The sequence below is a fragment of the Haemaphysalis longicornis genome, unplaced genomic scaffold (genome assembly GCF_048455015.1).
Source record: "Haemaphysalis longicornis isolate Haplotype H1 unplaced genomic scaffold, Haemaphysalis longicornis Haplotype H1 scaffold_9, whole genome shotgun sequence".
NCBI classification, from domain to species: domain Eukaryota; kingdom Metazoa; phylum Arthropoda; class Arachnida; order Ixodida; family Ixodidae; genus Haemaphysalis; species Haemaphysalis longicornis.
In genome coordinates this window covers 21,405,720-21,425,299 of record NW_027526460.1, presented here as the reverse complement: position 1 = coordinate 21,425,299, position 19,580 = coordinate 21,405,720, and the positions used below count along the sequence as shown (strand labels likewise).

The 19,580-nt window shown below is 47.2% G+C and overlaps 1 protein-coding gene across 1 annotated transcript; it reads right to left on the bottom strand.

The window, feature by feature from the left end:
* Positions 1-9,965: 9,965 nt before the first annotated feature.
* LOC144153777 (MKRN2 opposite strand protein) lies at positions 9,966-19,110 on the bottom strand. The gene is made up of 4 exons (XM_077685503.1): positions 18,538-19,110; positions 16,340-16,389; positions 13,462-13,627; positions 9,966-12,029 (listed from the first exon to the last, which is right to left on the bottom strand). The coding sequence occupies exons 1-4, from the start codon at positions 18,753-18,755 to the stop codon at positions 11,807-11,809; spliced, it is 657 nt and encodes a 218-aa protein (XP_077541629.1). The 5' UTR covers positions 18,756-19,110; the 3' UTR covers positions 9,966-11,806.
* Positions 19,111-19,580: the final 470 nt, after the last annotated feature.

Here is a 19,580-nt window from a genome sequence, read left to right as displayed (position 1 = left end):
CCTGGTGATGGCAGCCTTGCCGCGCGGCCTGCCCAGAGGAGGGGGCCACCTGGTGTACATTTCGGGGTACGCCGATGACATCGCCCTGTGGGTGCTGAAGCCCAAGATACAAGGCAAAGCCATCGAGCATCAGCTGCAGGCGACCATTGACAGTCCGAGCCAAGCTTGCGGGCGTCGTCCTGCAGCTGTCGGTGAGCTAGACCGACACCATGCTCGTACATCCGGATTCTGCCGCTCGCGGATGGACCCCGCGCCTGACCATCACTGGCGAGGAGCTCCAGTGGAGGACCAGGGTGCGCTATCTAGGGCTGACCCTGGACTACCGGCTGAACTTCAGACAGGCAGCCAAGGAGCTCCGAGCCGGGGTGCAGCTTGGCCACCACGACAGTACGCAAGATGGTGGCCCGGGACAGAGGCTGCTCACACCGGACGGCCCTCGGCGGTGGGTCTCCTGGTGAACGCGCTGCCGCTGGTGAGCCTGCGGAAACCCAGGCGGCAGCTGGAAGGAGACCACCGCAAGGGGGTCCGTACATGCCTCGGCCTGCCCCAGAGCTCGCCGTGCGAGAAGACGCTGGCCGCGGCGGGGCGTGGACTCTCGATATGATGGCTGACCAGCGGACGCCTGGCCAGATTGGCCGGTTGCGGCGAGCAGAGGGAGGCGGCCCCCTGCTGCAGCGGCTGCGGGGCTACCACCACTCGCTCACGGGGCGCATGCTGGCGCTCTATGAAGAGGTAATGGCCCCCGTGGACGCGGGAACTGGCGGCCCAGCTCCTGCCCTGGCGGCCGACGTGCGGCTAGACATCCCGGGACTGCGCAGCAAGCGGCGGACGCCCCGCTGTGGACAACTGCAGATGGCTCGGGGCGTCGTCTAGGGCGTCCTAGACGGCCACGCCCTCGAGTGCACAGACGGCTCAGTACGGCAGCAGCAGGGGTCGGCCGCAGCGGCCGCTGTGCGGGGGGACGCCACCCGGAAGGAGCGGCTGCGTTATGCTGCATCTTCGGATACGGCTGAGCTGCATCGTACTGGGCCTGAACCTGCTGCTGGAGACGGGAGCCCTTGCCCGAGCGCTGCGCCTTGCTGTGCGACTCCAGGGTTGCCCTGGTGCATGCGGCTCCGGGACGGAGACGCGCACTTCCTGTTGGAGCGGGGCATCCGGGAGAAGGCGGCGCAGCTGGCGGGCCGCCTTCGGCTGAGCCAGCAGTGGGTCCTCGTCCACATCGGGCTGGATGGAAACGTGCTGGCGGACGAGCTGGCCGCCGGGGCACACGCGCTGCCTCCCTCGGACACGGTGGCCCAGGCGGCTACTGCGGACCAGGCAACTGCGACAACTGCGGACCAGGCATCCAGACCCGCGGCTGCGTGTCGGACGGGGCCGCCACCCGTGCGGGCCTCACGCCTGCCTCGTCGACTGCGCTCGGCCGTCCTGCGCCTCCGCGTGGGCGACACGTGGGCGGCCGAGCGAAACACCGACTGGGGCGGGTGGCCAGCCCCGCCTGCACTCACTGCCGAGCGCCCGTGCAGTCCCTGCCGCACGTACTGTACGAGTGCCCCATGTTTGCGGCAGGGCGGGCGGAGTTGCTGGCCGTGCTTCGAGGACTGCGGCCACTAGAAGAACTGCCTTGGCCCCCGGCCAGTGCCAGGGAGCGGGACCAAGTGCTCGGGGCACGTGGGTGCCTCGGGGCTGCACAGTGCACTCCCCTGCCATCATCATCACCAGCCTATCTACGCCCGCTTCAGGGCAAAGGCCTCCCCCATTAATCTCCAAGTATCCCGGCCCTGTGCTAACTGTGACCAATTTATCCCCGCAAACTTCTTGATCTCATCTGCCCATCTGGCTAATTCTCTGGGGGTCCACTCTGTTACCCTTAATGACCAACGGTTGTCTTGCCTTCGCACATGCCCTGCCCACGTCCATTTCTTCTTAATTTCTACTAATATGTCCTTAACGCAACCCACTCCGCTCTCTTCTTGTCCCTTAGTGTTACACCTATCATCTTCCGTTCCATTGCCCGCTGAGTCGTTCTCAATTTAAGTTGAACCCTCTTAGTGAGCCTCCAAGTTTCTGCCCCGTAGGTGAGTACCGGTAAGATGCAGCTGTCATACACTTTCTTCTTCAGCAACAATGGTAGGCTGCTATTCATTTTTTTATTTATTTATTGGTACTGCAGGCCAATATTTAGGCCCAGGCAGGAGTGGCAACAATACAAAAATACTAAGCAAAACAGCTCTAGCATCGTCACAGACAATGTAGGAGGTACATAAAATACATAAAAAAACTTCATACAATACAAGAACAGACAGCAATCACTTCATAACTCAGTGCAGCCCTAAGCAAACAAGAAAAGACGCTCCAGTTCTTCTAAAAATTTGCCGGATTCAAACACACCTGGCGGCAATGAGTTCCACTCTGACACTGTGCGCGGGAAAAAGCTGTTTTTAAAAGCAGTTGTGCGAGCGAAAATTGGTGTCAGAGCGCCCTTATGACTGTGTCTTGTGGTCCTGGTAGTCAGGGGTTTCACAATTTGGGGGAGAGCTATTTTCAATTTGCCAGTAATACAATTATGTAAGAATGATAGTCGACTAATTTTCCTGCGTGCTTCTAATGTTGGAATGTTGTTAAGTTTCATCAAAGATGTTGGAGAATCACACCGATTATATTTTGAAAAAATAAATCTTACCGCCTTTCTTTGAATATTTTCAAGTTGGTGGGAATCTTTTTTGGCAAAAGTGTCCCAGACAACCACGGCATATTCAAGTTTTGAACGTATACATGTGTTATATGCGAGGAGCTTTGTACTTACTGGACTGTTTTTTAATCTTCTTTTTAGGAACCAAAGCTTTCGTAGGGCGGATTTCGAGATGTCAGATATATGTTCAGACCAGGTGAGCTTATTTGTAAATGTGACACCTAGATATTTATATTTACTGACTTCTAAAACGGGGATATCATGCAGTAAGTAGGTATAAATACTAGGGTATTTCTTTCTTGTAATTCGAACAAGCACTGTTTTCTCACCATTTAGAACCATGCCCCAGCGGGAACACCAGTCATTAATACCAGCGATCGATTTCTGTAGTGAAATATGGCTATCTTCCGACACTATTTCTTTGAAAACAATACAATCATCCGCGAACAACTTTATGGTTACATCTTCAGGCACCACATCAACCAAGTCATTCACATAAATTAAAAACAGCAATGGTCCCAGCACACTTCCCTGAGGTACCCCGGAGGTTACAGGAAGTACTTTTGATGCACGCTTCTTTATTTCTACAAACTGTTTCCGGTTTTTCAGATAAGCACTTATCCAGCGAATAACAGGAAAAGGCAAGTTCAGGCGTACAAGCTTGTAGAGTAGTTCCGCGTGAGGCACCTTATCGAAGGCCTTGCTAAAATCGAGACATAACATGTCAACTTGGCCAGACATATCAAGAACCCGTGCCATTTCGTGTACCGTCAAGACGAGTTGCGTGGTCGTTGACATTCCCTTCCGAAAGCCGTGTTGGCAGGGGGTCAACAAATTTCTGTCATCTAAGAAATCTTTTATAAAGTTTGCAACAACATGCTCCATCAGTTTGCAACATGCGCTAGTAATCGACACTGGGCGGTAGTTGGCATAATCAAATCGGTCTCCTTTTTTGTGCACTGGAACTACGCGGGCTATCCTCCAGTCATCCGGAATAACACCGGAGTTGAGCGATAACGTAAATAACCGAGTCAAAAAGGGTGCAATTTGCTCTGCGTAGCGTCGCAAAAAGTTGTTCGGAATGTTATCAGGTCCAGTCGATTTCTTGATATTTAATTTAAGTAGCATGTCTAATACACCCTCTTGAGTTATCTGTAAATCTCCGAGCACATCAGAACTCATGTTTTGAAAGTCATACTCCTCTTTAGTCGAAAAAACCTGGTGGAAGTAGGTGTTAAAACAGTCTGCAATTTTCTCTGGATCAGTGACTGTTTCACTGCCAAATTTTATTTTCTCAACTTCGTCCTTGGTTTCCCGCAAATGCCGCCAGAATTTTGAGGGGTCACTTTTAATGAATTCCGGTAAAACAGTGTTGTAATAATTTAATCTCGCATTTTTTATTTTAGTTGCCAAACTGTGTTTTAGTTCAACAAACCTAGGGGAGCCAGCCTTGTGGCCCTTCCGTAAACGCTTCAGTTGGCGTTTTATACGTATTATATCTCTAGTGATCCATGGGTTTACATGAGATTTCCTTAGTCTTTTATCTGGAATAAAGTTTTTCAAGCAGTATTCAACTGTTGTGCAAAACTTGCTCCATAAACTTTCTACGTCATTTTCAGTGCTCTCAAGGTGTAAGTCAAGGTAGTCCATAATGGCTGTGTCGTCTGATCTGGAAGAATCTTTAACAATAGTCGACTTCATTGCTTCCTTCTTACCGCTGATCCAAGTCCAACCGAACGAAACAAGTTTATGATCCGATATTCCTTTTTCTACCTGAACTACGCCATCCCTAAAAGCTTCAGTAATAAATAAAAGGTCCAGAAGTGAATTTCCGCGAGTGCACTCCGAAACAATTTGTTCAAGGTTTTGTGATAACATTGCTTCCATTAGACAATCCGCTGACACAGACTGGCCGTAGCACATGTGCTGCCAGTCTATGACAGGCAGGTTAAAGTCGCCGGCTATAATCATATTCATTATCTGAGAATTCATATTCATTATCTGAGAATGTCTGCCATATGCACCCCACCCCATTCTGATCCTTCTAATTATCTCTGCCTCATGGTTGGGATCTGGGGTCACAACTTGGCCTAAGTAGATATATTTGCTTACCACTTCCACTGCCTCGCCACCTATCTCAAACTGCTGTGCTGTCCCGAGGTTATTGATCATTACTTTAGTTTTCTGCATATTAATTTTCAGGCTAACGGTTCTACTCTGTTCGCCCAGTGCGGAAAGCATGCTTTGCAATTCGTCCCCCGAGTTACTCAGCAAGGCAACGTCGTCAGCAAATCTGAGGTTACTGAGGTATTCTCCATTAACCCTTACTCCCACCTGTTCCCAATCCAACGTTCTGAATACTTCTTGTAAGCATGCTGTGAATAACATTGGAGAGATTGTGTCTCCTTGTCTGACATCCTTCCTTATAGGTATTTTGCTGCTCTCCCTATGGAGGATGATGGTAGCTGTAGACCCGATTGTAGTAGATGCTATTGTAATAGGGGAATATTAAGAGGGGGAGGAGAGGGATGGGAGCGGGAAATTTGACGGAGGTTGAGGGGAGGAGGCGGTGAGGGGCGGAGGAAAGTGGCATAGACACGGGTGGTGTTGATAGACAACAGAGATTAGTGAAGAGGAATTGGATGAAAAAAGTGTAGCGGGAAGTGAAATGGGGAGATGACGGGGGAGGGGTAAATCAGTAATGAGGTTACCGTTATAGAGAGGAGAAAAGGACTGTGGCGAAGGAGAGAAAGCAAGGATGTATAGTTAAACATGGGGAGAGGGGGGGAGAAGAGGGACGAAAAACTAACGGAAGCCGGCGGGGTCGGGAAGGGGTATGGTGAGGTAGGGTTGGACAGGCGAGAATGGGAGAATGAAAAGTGTGAGGGGGAGGAAGTGGAGAGGGGAATCGGGGCTAGTGAAGGTAATTGGAGGAAGAGGGGATATGAGGGGAGGGAATATATAAGAAAGGGAGGATGGATAGAGGCAGAAAACGAGGTACGGAGGGGAAAGGAGGACGGGAATATAAGTTGGGGAGATAAAGGGGGGCGAAACGGCAGCATCTCCACTCCGTGGATGATGGCGAGGGTGCGGAGTGCGGGAACTCGAAATGACATCCAAGTTGCGCCCCGACCGTCATTCGATTTGAGCCGTGAGATGCACCTTGATTATTCCCTAAATGAAACTGCCACTCAAGGCTCAAATCTACTTTCGCTTGATTTTCGCTTGACGGTGGTGTGCGCGCGGACGAACGCGGACGGACATTTGGAGGTCCTAAGGTACTCCGCACCGTTACAAGCGAGGGAGTAAGCCGTTTGACTTTGAGGTACTAACTCACGGTCGTAGCCCAATGGGTAAGACGACTGACTCTAACTCTGTCTGGTATACCAGACACAGGCTCGAATCCTGCCGGTGTCTGCGATTTTTTTTGCGATTATAAATGCTATGCGCACGGACGCGGACCGTACAATAGAGAGGTTTAGCAGTCCGCCCGTTCCGTTGGTTACGTTGCTACCGGGTTTACCGGGACCCGTGTGCGCCTGCGCGCGCGGAAGGGCGAGGAGGCGCGGACATGGCGAAGGCAGGCCCGTGGAACTAATCCCCCTACCGCGACGAATGCCCAAGTGGCCAGACGCGTCCCGGTCAACACGGTAACTACGTACGTGACGGAACAGACGGACTGCTAAACCTCTCTACTGTACGGACCGGGTCCTAAGGTGCTCCGCACCTAAAAGACAAATGTGCAAGGGAAGCGGATGAGGAAGACATGGGGAGAAGAGGAAAAGGTATCAGTGGGAGGATTGGGGAAAGAGCCCGAGGGCGAGAGGAATTGGAGGGGGTGTGGGGAAGAGGAGGATTGGAGAGGAAGGATTGAGTCAGGAGCAGCAGACAGTGCAAGAGAGGGTGCAGCTGGTAAAGTGAATAAAACGAAGGGAGAGGAACAGCACGGGAGGAGAGAGGTGGCAGCATTATGTTGCAGGGGTGGCCAAAAGGGGTGGCCAATATTCCCCCTGCTGCCTCACTGGTGATGTCGTGCAGCACAAACTTTCAGTTTTTTTTCAATAATTTCTTATCTCTTCCCAACTAGAAACAATTTCGGGTCCGCAATCGAATGAGCTACCAAAGGCTAGTTCTAACAAATTAAAGTTATTTTGTCTTCATGGCCCCATCAAAATTGATCAGCCCTCATGCATAAACACTCCAGCACATATGCTACACAAGATGCAAGAACATTTTGACATAGCGCAAACAAGTTGCCAGAAGTGATGCAAATGTAAAACTAAGTTTATAATTGATGAAGTGATGAATGCATGGTAAACATCGCTATGAACAAAACTGCTAGAGTGGGTTTTCTAGACACAGCTGCAAAACGAGATGCAAACAAGTATGCCAGAACAAGAAAAGTTGTAATAAGAGAACATGGCTGCTTCAATGTTGGGCTACTTAACAGCTCCAATCATCCAAATGAAGGACACAAGTTCCCGCAAAATCTGAAGAGTGCCGCAAAACACCGTTATTGCACCAAAATTGAAGCCTGCAGGGACGACAGGCACAGCCTGATGCCAGAGGTCTGTGTTCAGATGTTGCAAACAATTTTTTTCACGTAGCACATGTACTTGAAAATGGCCAATACAGTTTTAGCAACAAAGAGCATCATTTGTTCTTGCCATAGCATTTATACGAGGTGTTTATAGTAATTTTCTACAGAGGTTTGCAAAAAAAAAAAAAGACAGCAGGGTAGTAATATTGATAGAATAAAACATCTTTTATTGTAAATATTTGCACTGCTTCACATTCCATTGTATAGATAGCAAAACATGAGTAGACAAGTTGTTTTTCTGCATGTAAGTTAAAATGACAGTTACAGCTTGAAGATTCTGAACCATGCAACAGGTTGCTCTGCACCCCGAACCAGATGGACAGAGGCTTGAAAATTTTTTAAAACTTAAGGTCCCAAGACACAAAAGGCATACATCCAAAGCAAGCAATAAAACGGCACAAAATATCATAAAATAAAAATAAATACAATGACCATCTCCAGTGGCAGTGATCAATGCAGAATCCGGGTGCCATCAACTCACCGGGAAAGCTGGCTCTCAGAAAACACAACAAGCACCAGCACCACCAATCGTCCAAACGGCTTTTCTTACACTAACTGAGCAGCCAATCTTGGCTACGTGCAATACGCCATTTCTCAGCAAAAGCGTCAGTGAGAGCTGTATAGGAACACTTTTAAACAGGCCTGTATATTTACACCGCAAGCAACTTTCAAAGTTCAAAGCACAAGAATGAACCCCAAAGCAGCACACAATATTCTCATCCACATCAACAAAAATGCCTTTCTTGTCTGTTGTTTGAAATAATTAAAAGGTCACCAGAATGATGAAGCAATAACTAATCCAAGCAGTGTGAGGGCTTGCAACAACGTAACTGCCAATACAGTACCCCTGAAAATTTCCTTTGTCCCCTAGAAAACAGCCATACTCTGGCCAGTGAGGCTGGCCAAAGTATTGTTGTGTCCACAGCTGTCGAATTACAGCCAAATTATCTCTCAAGTAACAGCTGCATCACGTATCCAAAGCAAGAATGGAACTAACAGCCACAACGTAACATCCATTAAAGGGACACTGAAGTGATAAGTAAACATTGCGGGATTACTAGCGCAAATTGTAGTCCGGAGTCCCCAGGCCATGTTTCGACCACTCTAGGCGCGTTTACGCGATTTTATTTAGTAGAAAAACTAATTCGAAAACGCTGTCCTCCTCTCTTTACGCTCGCCCATTTTCTGTGGCGTTTTCGTGTGACGTCAGGAGGGGATGAGCTGGCAATTGGCTGCGCCACGGCTGCGCTACTGCACGGCTCCCCGGCCGACAGAGTCAGTCGGCCCAGCGTTTCGTCCGCCGGCCGCCGGCGGGTCGTCGCAATCAAGGAGGTTAAAAAAAAATTGCTTGGTCGCAATTCGTTCGCTTAGTTGAAACGAAGCCAGGACACGTTTGTGAATGGAAGAATGTGCCTTTCTTTACTTGGTTTGTTTGTACACTGTATCTAGCTCCAAGTCAAGGTCGCTTCACACAAGCGCTGCACATGCGACGCTTCGCTGACTGGTACGCCAGTAGGAAAATATAAGGCCTCTTGAAGGCGGGAGAAGAGTCAGCGAAGTCAATATAGGTACTAAGCAAATAAAATCAACTGATATTTTTACCGTACAGCGTAAAACTAGGGCGCGGGAAGCACTTTTTTGCGCTGGGCGAACAAGCACAGCGGTCAGCAGCACGACTACGCATCTGCGAACGCTTTTCCGTCTACGAAATGCAATTGCTAGACGTGAGCTACTGTGGAAACTCGGGCGACGCTTACTGCACGATCGCAGTACAACAAATAGTCACCTAAGCGGCTTGAAATGCCAAAACTAAATAAAAGTGTAAACCGGTTGTACAATATATACCCTATATTAGCAAGGGTTCCGCGTCCCGCTCCGTAGCCTAGCAGTCTGGGGCGCAAGGAATTCACTGTAAATATTTTGCGAGTCACGAGTTCGAATCCCCACGGGTACGTGCTTTTTTTTTTTTGTAAGTTAACTTTTTTGTTTTCCGCCGATGTTTTCTATATTGAGTTCACCTTTTTTGGGGCCGCAACGTTCATGGCTACACGAACTAGTTCACAAAACGCGCGCAGGCTGGCACTGGCGCGCTAGCGAGTTCTCGTTGGCGTGCTGTTGCCATAAGCACCGACTGCTTGCAGGCAGTGGGCACAGGCCAGAATGAACAGACCCTTGGCCTGGTGCGAGCACGCTTTTTACGATACAGGCATGAGGGAGGCAAGCTCCAAATATGGGGGAAAAGCGCATGACATTTGGGCGTCTGCGGGTACGCGGAGGGCGTTCATGCACTGCGTAGGTCTCGGCTAGTGAATGCTACGACTACAAGCCGTCTTGGGAGGCTTATCTTTTGCATTTTACAGCCGACAACATGGCAGAAGCGCGGTACGATGATTACTGAGATATTGAGAATGCCCATCCAACAAAGCCATTGGTTATGTTTTACAGAACCGAAACCGAAACCGAAACTTGTGTGATTGCTAACCTTGGGCATCGTCCAATCACGGCGCACCTCCTCTCAACGTCACAGCCTTAGTTGGTGCGGCCGCCGCAAACCGCGCATGGTAGTTTTTCTTCTTTCGCACTTTGTAAAATAATTACCGATTTGTCAACCGGATAAACGATGAAAAGTGTGCTAATTTGAGCCAGTCTACGCAGTGCAAGCAAAAACGGGAGCTTGACAAATTCACTTCAGTGTCCCTTTAAGTGTGCCCTGCTAGTGACACTTTACATTTCTGCTGCCCCACATGACATCGGAATGCTGTACCACATTCCTCGTTAGCATACGCACCTGGCTATGTTCTGTCAAGTGTGTGTTGTTGTTCACTGCAGAGTTGAGTGGTAAGGCCAGGGCAACAACAAAGTTTACAGCTAGCACTTGTGTTGCGTGTTGCGCCCCCTTGTTCCCCTCCCCCCTGTTGGTTCCTTAAGTTGTTCGCCTTTTTTTTTTTTAAGAATATCACTGCATAGTTGATTAGCCCAAAAGTAGAGAAAGGTTGTGGAAGGCTATCCAGCACCCGTGTGCTTGAATATGATGTCTGCTAGATGCCTAAGCAAGCACTCCAATTTTTAGTTTTTAACCCTTGTGTACCGCTTGCATTCAGAGCTTCCTCAGCCACACACCTGGCTCCAGAGAAAACTTTGTGTGCAACTCTTTTCCAGGCAGCTTCGCATCCAAATGCTGACCCCTGTCCAGCAAGGTAAACAGCAAAAAAGAAGGCGAACTGGAAATAAAGGTTGCAGCACTGCCAGCTAGATGGGACAAAGCCGCCCTCGAATGAAACAAAAGTGCTGGGCGATTGATTGATTGACTGTGGAGTTTAACGCACCGACGCAACGCAGGCGATGATGCGCGCCGTAGTGGAGGGCTCCGGGTTGATTTAGACCACCTGGGGATCTTTAACATGCCCCGAAATCTCGTACACACGGGCGTTTTTGCTTTTCGCCTCCACCAGAAAAGCGGCCGCCGCGGCCGGGAATTTGACCGCGACCTTGTGCAAAGTGCTGGGCGGAAGCCAGTAATAAGTTGCCCGCGAGCTGATAGGGGCTTTTTTTATTCACAAGAACCGTGAAAATTAATAGCGAGCCTACTGTTAGTTTGTATGGGAATAAGTACGAATTCTTAAATAGGACGATGCAGTGAAAAAACTGGCTGCCTTTTCCGCATGTCCAAGAAGTGGTATATATCCATGTTCGTCTTTCCAAAAATTTAGTCTGAACCTGTCCTGCCTCTCGTCTTAGTTCCGCCCTTACAGGCAGTTTTCCTGCTTAAAGGACGTCGTTATCCATGTATTTGTAACTGCTTTATTACAATTGAGGTGAAAAGTTTTCGGCAGAAGTATTGGAAGAATCTACTAGTATCTGGCGTAATCAGGTCTAAAAAATTGATTTTTAAATACACCCAGCTTTAAAATTATAATGGGGCAGTGAAAGCAGACATCAAAAACATATGCACGACAGCAGCAACTCTGGTAGACCTTCAATTCCACCATTTCACCCTGCCTATATTTGGAAACAACTTGCCAGCAAGCGTGATTAACACTCAATCTGAAGATTACTCCCACAGTTATGTTTCCACTTATCTTATTTACAATCTCATAGCCCCTGATTAGCAGAGTTAGCTTTCTATTCAAAGTCACCGAGAAATAATCATTAACAGTCTTACAACAAAACATCTCTAGTCAGCTGAGCCTATTCTGTTTTATTGCGGTGGGTCTCACACCACTCAAAGTAAGTGTGCTGTTGTAACAGCTTTCTTCCGCTAGTCCTATTTGCAGTCTTGTCATCCCTGGTTAGTAAAGTTTATTTGCTATTAAATATCACCAAGAGATGTTACATTTTAGTCCATTACGTTTTAGTACCACAGGGCTCACACTGCTCGATGTAAGTGTGCTCTTGTAACAGCTTTCTTTCACTAGTCCTATTTACAATCTTGTCATCCTTGATTAGTAGAGTCAACTTGCCACTAAATATCACCGAGAAATATAAAACAAACAGAAAACTCTGGTCAACCGGCTTCATTACGTTTTCGTCCGGTGGGGCTCACACCGCTTGACGTAGGTGTGCTCTTGCAGCAGCTTTCTGTAGAGCGCAATGTACCGGGCCACGTTCCTGGTCTGTGGGACCAGGAAGTGTGACGAGAAGGTGAGCTTGTCCTTCAGCGATGGTCGCAGCTCGGGAATCTGGAGGTTCCGCAGGAAAGCCATGACAAACGAGTAGCAGTTGTGCTCCTTCTCGTCGTAACTGGAACCGAAAACGAGAAGTCACCCTGATGATACAATAGGGGAACTGCTGTTCACTGAGTGTTCTGCAAAATTCCTCAAGGGAATTATTTCAGGCATACCAAACAGAACCAAAGTTTTCACACTAACATAAAGCCGAAGTTATTATCATTAATGACGAAACTGCCTCGTTTGCGTGAAAATTAACAAGAAAAGCAGCAAGTCTTCCCTCTTGTTCTATGCAGTTGTTGTTGTGTGTATGTGTTTATGGCACAAGGGCATCGAGGCCAGAGAGCGCCATGTCAGAGTGAGTGGTATTTCAGTCAGTAAAATAAAATTTGAAAGGATGTGAGGAGGCTAAAAAATAAGTCATTGGTATGGGGGTGTAAAAGGTCCTCAGTTTAAAACATTGTCAAAAATGTAAAGATCCTGGAATTATGTACGGTAGGTAATAAGTTTCGAAAATCCAATATCTTGAATTTAAGTTATGCAGTGTAGATCACAACCTCATAACTGGAAAGTAAGGCAGCACCGTTCTTCAGCAGCAACCATGCAGGCCTCAAGTGGCCAGGTGTGTTTTCAGTACACATTGTCTGTGTGAGGCCATCGCAAGCCCTCAAATGTGCTTTCAAGGCTTGTGACATCTAACATTCAAGTAGGTAATGAACTTCTCATCCCATTTTCGTCATTTTCCAGCTCACCGAAGAGCTGTGACTGCCATGCATGGTGCACGTGGGAGCTAAGCACATTATTTTGACAAAACAGACTAGATTGTTCATTCTATGCAGCTATCCTGTTTGTTTTAGCAGGGGGCCTTACCATCTATATATTCTGCCAGCAGTTAACATACAAAGCAAGCACCAATTTCTTTTTTACTGCTCAGTCGAGAATGTTTGGAAAAACTTTTTCAAGATGCATATAAAGTAGCAGAACATCTAGCAAAGCTTCAGCCTACAAATCCCTCACATGAGCCTTCTGGCTCACAATTGCACAAAGTTTTTTTTTCCCTTTTAAAAAATATTTGAGAAAATAGCGAGCGTAAAAAATGGTGATGACTAAATTGCAGCCGTCCCATTTTACTCGTCCTCACTTACTTATGTATGCACCACAGCAAAAAATAGGCTAACGTACCAGGATTAATAGCCAACAAATAGTTCTTATGTTCCCTGAAAATCATAATCCAGGATATGTAAATGAAAGTACAGCAGTTTTGTTTACATAGTGGCCTCACTAAAAGCAACCTTGTCGTCCAACCTGATGCGATTGTAATGTCAACAATGTTTTGAGTAGCAAATTCAGTAGTAAGGGCTGAACTGAGAGCCATATCGAAAAATGCTTGCAGAACAAGGGGTGTACAAAAGTTCAATGCAGCTGGCCCTCCTCTCATGGATTTGGTACAAACAGCCCTGTGGATGCAGCGAAACCTTGAGGCCACCTGACATAGGGCTACCCACCGCTCCTTGCTCCACGCATCCTGGCCCTCGGTGACGGCCAGCGTGTAGTCCCAGAACTCGTGCCAGGCGTCACCCTCGCCAGTGATGACCGGTACAGCTACGCACTGTGACCAGGCTGGCTGCCGGGCCACCTGGAGTCCCTCCCGGTCAAATTCATGCACTTGCCCTGGTGGGGAAACAAAAGCGTGGGCACATTAGCCACAGAGAGGCCTCCAGGAAAAATTTGTTTTTTGTTCGTATCTTTCTTTCCGCTTTTAGCATCTTAGCGGTGAAAGAAAGAAAGAAAACAAACTTCTGAAACGATGCAAGGTGGTCTGATAAGTGAACAGTTACCATGGGGCGGCCATAATAAATTTTATACACCACTATGACCACAAGGCCACGGAGAAACACAGACAATGCAGAACCAATACTGGGAAAGCTTCAACAGTGCGTGCTGTCTGAAGAAGAACGGCCCAATAGCGGCAACAAAGGACAAAAAGGAACATTCAACACATGGGACAACGATTGCTATCAACTATTACGCTGTCTAGTTTGTATTCATCTATCCCTATCTTTCTTAGGCCAAGTCAACATTGCGCCATTACAGGTACATTGTTTTTGTTACGTCTGAGATGCACCTACTCTACAATGACCCACGGGAAGAAACCAGCCAAAATGACAGCACTCCTTCATTTACACTGTGATTGTGATCTTGATTATAACTTGTTTCAGTTATGAGGGTGTACGATACGCAGACTTCAATCATTTGAACCCAGTAATCTCCAGATATTCGTAACATCAAGGATTATTCACATCTATGTACATATCTGACAGGACAAATTTCAAGATCCTTGCACGGTATACTTGAAATACCTGCAGACCATTTCTGCCACCTTACAAAAAGAATTATGGCAAACTGCGAAGCAATTGTGTTGCACATGTGAAACATTCAAAATTTGAAACACTATTTGCTCAACCCTTTTTGATGACATTTTTTTCACGGCAAAATAAAGACAACTCGCATGAAATCAGTTTCAGATATTCATGAGTGTAGCGAATTAATTTTCATGCCTTTCAGTGTTTTGGCATGTCTGGCACTGGGCTCAGTGACTAATCCTTGTTGAAGCAGCCAATCAGCAGTGAGTGTTAAAGGTCATTGGTAGATGGCAATGCACGTGAAAGTCTGAGAATTCACCTATAAACATTTCATGCACAGAAACAACAGTCATGCAAACAGTTATGCAAACATCACCAGACTGGTTCTCAGATTCCGAAGTACATTTTTGGTATCATTACTAAAGCGAAGCTTTCTATTCCTCATTGATGGCACCCAGTGCGAGGCAAAATGCACTACAGGAAAGCCAACTTTACATAAGCTACTCAAGAAAAAGCGCTTCCTGTGGTCGGAAGGAATCGAACCTGGGTCCCTCCCGTTATGAAGTTAACGTCTACCTAATTGTGCCATCCCGAGATGAAGCTGACTGGATTTTAAAGCAGAGCTTTCTTTGCCTCACTGATGGGGACCCTGCAGGAAAGCCAACTTTCTCTGACGATGATGATGATCGTAACTAAAGTGAAAGATGGTTGGAACGTGAAGCTTCCTCTGGTCGAAAGCCAATGTATTCAAAGTCCAAAGACAAATTCCAACATCCAAATCGTTATGCCTAAAATACGCTGCAGGAAATTCAACTGACACACTAAGTTTCTACAAAAGCACATCAAGCGCAGGTGCACAGTCAAAACTTTATCCCTGGCCAATCCACCCCGAGGCCATCATCTTCTTCTTCTTCAATAGAGCACATGGAAAAGTTGGCTTTGGCACAAGGCATTTCGGTGTTCAGACACAGGTGCACATAGTCGTTGCATGCGACCACCAGAAGTGCATCCCCGGCTGCCCTTACGGGTACAACCAACCAATCCCTCCCGAAATTACATTCTGATTCAACTTGGTTTGTGGCGGAAGAAAGCTTCATGTTTCAACCATCTTTGCCAATAGACAAAAGGGCTTTGATTTTTACAGCTGAATTGTGTAACTGAAGTAGTAATTCATTTCACTTTTTTGAGGAGGCCTACAGCTTTCAATCCTTCTAGCTAAAGCTATGAACAAGAGAAAACACGAGGCAACCTTTGTGGTCACCTAACAAACCACCTTAACATCATCAGGCTAGTGTTAAATGCTTAGAATGCCTACATTCTCCCACTGACCTCTTAATAACAGGCACTTTTCATTCCCTAAATGCAAGCACAACAAAGAAACTGCAGTCAAAGACATGCTACGTGAAGAAGTATCCTGCGTGAAATGCCGCTGTGCAGACTACCATCTTCTCATTTCATCTCACCTGCATCTCATTTCTCTTACAGTTTTGTCTCAGGTTCTTGCCTGTCCTGTAGCGACTTAAATGACACTCATTTTTCTTTTAGTTTATTTTTGTTTTGTTCTCTCCACAGAACAAAACAAAAATAAAACACCTTCTTACACACAAGCAAGAGATCAATTCTATGGGAAATGTTTCTAGTAGCACAGAATTTTAAAGCATACAATGCATGCCACTTTCAAATCGAGCTTCAATGGCCAGAGCCATTTCCTTCAACAACTAAGCAGGGTGCAGATATGACATCTGTACATGTCCAATGTGCAGGCATATCACACAACACTAGTAAACAGCAAAAAGTTAAAAATGTAGCAATATTTGTCCACTCACTTTTTTCCCAGCCCTGTTTACATTCGCAGCTAGACTACACACAAAAGTACATCCAACATAAACATAATACCAGCATAATACCGTAATGCCAGCATAAACATAATACAAACATAATACCAACAGGGGCCGTATCCACCCCACAACCCTTCTTCTGACCAAAGGCATAGCCAGAGGCACCAAGAACGTTTTCTCACCTTTCGAGTCTGTCACTCCAGTGTGCAGGTCCAGCGAGCTTGTACAGAGGCTGCAAATGGAGAGTTACAGGCATAACATCACCTTAGAACACACAGGTAAAACTATAGTACACGCATATATAAACACATACACACAGATGCACACGTACAGCCCATACAATACACTTAAAACCCGACCTAACGAAGTCACTGGGAACCACGAACTATTTCGTTAAATCGAGAAATTCGTAAAATCAGGACGGTCACTTTACAAGCGTTTCATTCCACCATTTCTATGTCTAAAAGAAGGCACAACCCAGCAGTTACGATGGCATCGTAATGCCTCATCACTCGCCTGCCGATAATTTGGCAATGCGCTAAAAGTCTGAGGTGAAAATAACAATAAGACGCTAGGGGTTCTTGGAGAAAACAATTTATTTTCGGCCAATAAAAAGGCCTTTGATTTTCACCTTCGTGCGCTTTGTTAGTATTGAGTGGACACTTTTTGTAGCACGCAAATGCTTTCAACGCCTCCTCGGTTCCTTCCTGAGCCCCAGCAAAGCGTCTGATCAAGTCAACAGCGTTCATCACCTTGTTCGAAGCGGGCACGGAAGCTTCACAAGTTTCTGGGTCGTCTGCATTCTCTGGAACCTCTTCTGTGCCAGAAACTAACTGTACAATTTCTTCGTCGTTCAAAACTTCCGTCGGGAAGTGAAGCAAGCACCGGCACCACTGCTAGCGCCATCTAATATCACTGACTGAAAACTGGGATTGCCGAGTTTATCTCGTACAGCTCTGTAAAAACGAAACTAGATGCCTCGTTTTATTTTTCTCACGTGGCGCTATAATCTTTGTGGCATTCTGACGAAACACATTCGAAATTGCTCCTTTTTAAAACGGGCCTGTTTCTCGAATACTTCGCTGAATCGGGAATGGCGCTGAATTTATTTCATTAGTTCGAGTTCATAAAAACATTGATCAGTATAGGCACATGCGGGGGAATCAGAATTTGTTCGTTAGATCTGGAAATTCGTAAGATCGGGTTTCATTAGATCGAGTTTTGACTGTACTATGTTGCAAGGCGTCGCACTGAATACAACAGCAACATCCATAATGTAGAAGAAAGAGGCAAACAATCCCATGCAAGCCCCAGAAAATACTTTTTGATGCTCTGGCAAATCGTTTTAGATTGTGATCAAAAAACCCTGCATAGCTCTTGCCATACACGTTCAAGTCAATTCTTCACCACTGGGTAGTTTCATAATACTGTGAACCAAGAAAAGTTCTGCAATCAGGAAGGGATGGGCTCCGCCTTTAACACTTCATCAAATCTATACAAACCGACGAACACTTGCCCAGTTTTAGCAGACTTGATCGGTTTCTGAACCTGTGTGCAAGCTTTGTATCTTAATTGTGTCACGTCTACTATTAAAACCCTACCAAAGGGAGAGAACCTAATTTATCAGTCCAGTTGCAATTGAACGTTGTCCCACAAGAGAAAACCGAGAACAGAAGAAAATAGTTTAGTTATGGCCTAGCGGAGCCCCAATTGAGCTGCTAATTTCAGAACTGCTCTTCCCTGCCGACACGACGATTCTAGAAGCCTTGGATGGTCACTTATTTGTTATGCAACGTGCGTGATGCTTGGCCAGTCAAGCAAGTAAAGTGGCTGCTAAGTGTGGTGTGGCCAACAGTAACCATCCTGCGCTTCTGTTTTCCTGCCGGCCTAAGTGCGCGGCAAATATTGGAGGGCAGGGGAGGGCAGCAGGAGCAGCCAGCAGCATCTGCTGTTCAGTTTCCACCCAGGCTCATGCTCTTATTTCCAACCTGCTACTGATGAGTTTAAGAGTTCAAAACACTGAGATCTCAGTGTTTTGAACTCTTAAACTCATCAGTAGCAGGCTGGAAATAAGAGCAGGTTTGTACAGTTGTGAGAAAGAGGGACCCCCTCCGAACAGAGAAACTGCCCCCCTCCACAGTTTCCCAAAAAGGCGACGAAACTTCGTTACTTTATATCTGTGCTCAGGAAGGAGGCGTGGTTTCATCGGAACGCCTGGGAGTGGGGTGGGGTTCAGTTTACACTAGTGTCACTTCAGAGGCTCTATCTATAAAGTTTACACGCAGCACAGCTTATTTGAATAGCTTCTCAGGTGAACAGCCTCCCTAGAGGCTAGGGTTCCGGTGTAAACCCGCTCCGACGAACATGTACAGAATCTTACTGCAGGAAGTCACCCTTGGATGGCTTGATGACGACGCAGCACGGAGCCTTCTCCGAGCTCTTGAACGGGCACGGAATCCTGAACGGAGGCACACGCAGCTCGGCGTCTTCTAGCTCGAGGCCGCATATGGGACAGCACTGCGGGAGCTGGAGACAGAGGACGTGGGCACGCTTCTCGCAGTGCTGGAAACACAGTATGGCGAGGTCCTGCCCTTCCATGTCATTCGCGTGCGGGGGAAGTCCACACCACAGGCCGCCCCGGAGTGCTCGATGTCACCTCCATGCGGCACAGCTCGATAAATTAGGAGCCCAATCGCGCGATGATCCGCCAAGTTCTGGGTCGCGAGCAGACGCGCGTCGGCTCACTTTCCGCCATCGAAAAACTGGCACAGGAAGATGCGGTAATAACGGGAGCCAGTTTATCCTGTTGCGAAGGTGCTATGCGCGGAGCAACTGCTGTGCATGAGCAAAGGCCCCTTTCCTCCTCTATTTTCAATGCCAGCATCTCGCGCGCTCGCGCACAAAACCAACTGTCATCCTCTCTCAATCGCCCTTGCTCCGAAGGGCTAACAGCGGGTTGGTCGCTAGCGTCCCTTGCGGTGTACAGTGACGCAATAGACAAGACGTAGACACAAAACTTTTATGTGTTTAAAATATCTTTATAGAGAAGCTAGTTGATATAACAATGTTGAATGGGTGTCGTGTAGTGATAAAACCAGTTAAACAACAAAACGATGGCAGCGCGGGATCTTTAAACACGAAGAAAATCTGCATGCAAGCCAAAACTGAACTCGCCAACATGAAGAATACGACAGCCCCGGGACCAGTCCAACTCACAGCGAGAGCCCTCTACAACCTAGGTGAAGCAGATAGATAGACAGATGGAAAATTTATTGTTTATGGGATGGTGGGGCGAATCAGCCGCCTCGGTCAGACATTCAAGCTTTAGTCGACCATTTCAATCAGGAGTACTGGATCCCTGGTTCATTACAGCAACAGTGGAAAACAGCGGAAATTCGGTTCACCCCGAAACCTGGAAAGGAC

Excerpts from the sequence above, each read along its gene's own strand:
- LOC144153777 (XM_077685503.1), bottom strand. The coding sequence starts at position 18,755 with ATGGAAGGGCAGGACCTCGCCATACTGTGTTTCCAGCACTGCGAGAAG. Across the intron at positions 16,390-18,537 it reads TCCAAGGGTGACTTCCTGCA|CCTCTGTACAAGCTCGCTGG; the intron begins GTAAGATTCTGT and ends CTCCATTTGCAG. Across the intron at positions 13,628-16,339 it reads TGGAGTGACAGACTCGAAAG|GGCAAGTGCATGAATTTGAC; the intron begins GTGAGAAAACGT and ends TTTCCCCACCAG.